This window comes from Stegastes partitus, unplaced genomic scaffold (assembly GCF_000690725.1).
Source record: "Stegastes partitus isolate 25-593 unplaced genomic scaffold, Stegastes_partitus-1.0.2 Scaffold2384, whole genome shotgun sequence".
NCBI classification, from domain to species: Eukaryota; Metazoa; Chordata; class Actinopteri; family Pomacentridae; genus Stegastes; species Stegastes partitus.
The window spans coordinates 35783-38181 of NW_007580115.1; the positions used below are offsets into that span (position 1 = coordinate 35783).

Here is a 2399-nt window from a genome sequence, read left to right on the forward strand (position 1 = left end):
TGAAACACGGCATGGCAACTGTTAACAAGACAAGTGACAAAGAAGATCGGTGCATATGATGAACTTCACCATCTCATCCTGCTCCTCTTTATTCCTGTTCCCGGTCGATTCGGTTGCGCTGTCCTGACGTGATGTGTTTCAACAAACAGGAGAATAATTGTGAGGTGTGTTGTGTTATCATCAGTTTCTCTGTTCAGTGTTGATGTCAAATGTTTATGGTATTTTAACAACTACACAGTCTTCTCCTGCTCCAGTCTAGTGTACACTATTGCTCCTACTCTCCTCTTCTACCCTCCTTGCCCTCTCACAAACACATCCACAGGTCAGAACCGGACCAGGAACATGTGATTTTGCTTATTTGGACACTAAATTTGAGGTTGGTTCTCTGCTGATACTTGAACCCTGAGTCTATGTGGTTATTATTTAGATTGTACATCACATTTAAATGATTTAACAGAACAGATGAGTGTGTTTCTCAGTTGTTTTGTGTGTGTGTGTGTGTGTGTGTGTGTGTGTGTGTGTGTTTTAGCAAGGCAAGCTCAGTAATTTGTTTTGAAAACTGTCTTTTTAAAGCAACAGGTGAAAAATCATGTCTTTTCCGCTGTCTGGCCCCCAACTCCACTTTAAATATTAGGAATGGACCTGAGCTGTGAGTACACAGGGGGGCTTAAACAGGTCAGTCACTTGCTCGGAACATTTCTAGGATTCACCTTTCAGGTGGGTTCTCTTTACCACTGACTTTCTGCATTTGCTGCAGAAGTGCATCCTGATTTGGCTGCTGAACTTCTTGTCTCTGACGCCGTAGATGAGCGGACTGAGCAGACGTGGAAGCACGTTAGTCAACAGGAAGGTGGCGAAGAAGATCTTGGTGCGCTCGCGTGGCCAAGCAGTGACTAGAGTGAGGTTGATGAAGGGGGACGTGTAGGACAGCATGCAGATGAGCAGCTGGACTCCGTGCAGCAGGATGGTGTTGCGAGCGTTTCTAGCTGAGGCCTGGATGGAAGCAGAAGCAGCCTGAGCAGCACAGAGGACGTTCAGGTAGGTGACGATCAGAGTCAGGAAGACGAAGGAACACAGGAGGACCTGGGGGGAAAAAAAACGCAGCTCTGGTCAGTTTTATCTGCCACTTGATCTCATTTCAGACAGAAATAACTGATGCCAGAGAGAAAGGCAATGAACAAAACATGAACACTTCACCTCGACAACCACATTCTGTGTCTTGTGGTGTGATGTGTTGTACGTTAAGGAGGGGAAACAGAGGATGTTCTTTGAGAACACAATAAGGGGCCGTGTGATGAGGAGGATGATGACATTTGAGATGGCAGGGATGAAGGAGACGCCCCACATCAGTGCGATCAGAGTGTAGGCCCACTGCACAGTGCAGATCTGAGTGTGATGGAGAGGTCGGCAGACAGCGATGTAGCGCTCCACGGCCATGCCAGCCAGGTTCAGAGGGCTGTTCCTGCACAACGACCATTAAAACACGCAAGATCATTTGTCATTTCTTAAAGCTGCTTCAGCGCTGCAGAACTTAAGGGGACCCAGAATGTGTGTCAGACAGGATTAAGTGCAATTTAATTCCCAAATGCAGCAATCAAGCAAATAAACAAACAAGAAATAAACATTTTTAGGGGCCTTGTCTGAAGAGGAGCCAAATCTATTTATATCAAAAATCTAGTTTTATACCGTTAATTACTTGACAGCAAACCACAGTAGTTGCTGTTCTCCAGGCTTTCAGGCAAACTGTAATCAAAATGTTGTGTCTATTCTACTGCAGAGCCCTAATATTCATTTTTCTCATGTTCAGTACGTCGTTAACCCAACGACAAGCAGATTCCTTATTCTACTTTTTCTTGACTTTACAAATGTCATTATGCTATTTTTGTTATTATTGTTATTTACTTTTTATTGTGAAGTAGCAGAAAATGAAAATATCTCGTTTTAATTACAAAAAGTAATTACTCAGCAATGTTTGAAAACCCAGCGTCTCGTCTAATCGTACTTAAACAGGAAGATATTTTCAGAATTCTTAAAAACTTTTAAACAGTTGGAGGAAAACACACCAAGTGGGCTTGAAATTAAAGACGTCTTTGCTGTTTTTTTTGCAGCTCAAATAAAAAATCAAGGCGGTATTTTGTTCCAAAATGTAAAAGAATTAAAAGTAAAGGAAGTCAATATAGACAGGCGCAACTTTAATATGTAGGTAACATTATAAAGCTATGACAGATATATGTCATTGTTGGCTATTGTTGGGTATGCACAGCTATTATTTACACATTTAAATTGGAATTGACATGTAAACAACAATGCATTGGGACAGATTAAAGATGAATAAATTAATGTTTTTATCTTTAATAGTTCCTGAGATACTGTCGCTCAAACATAGCATCAGACCTAGA

At 41.8% G+C, this 2399-nt stretch overlaps 1 protein-coding gene across 1 annotated transcript in view; it reads right to left on the reverse strand.

Moving 5' to 3' along the window:
- Positions 1–699: 699 nt before the first annotated feature.
- LOC103374880 (olfactory receptor 4F5-like) overlaps positions 700–2399 on the reverse strand; it is a 2751-nt gene continuing 1051 nt past the window's right edge. The window contains exons 3-4 of the mRNA XM_008305033.1: positions 1198–1462; positions 700–1083 (exon numbers count right to left, since the gene is read on the reverse strand). Coding sequence (XP_008303255.1) covers positions 700–1083; positions 1198–1462 — 649 coding nt within the window. The remainder of the gene's footprint in view (positions 1084–1197; positions 1463–2399) is intronic.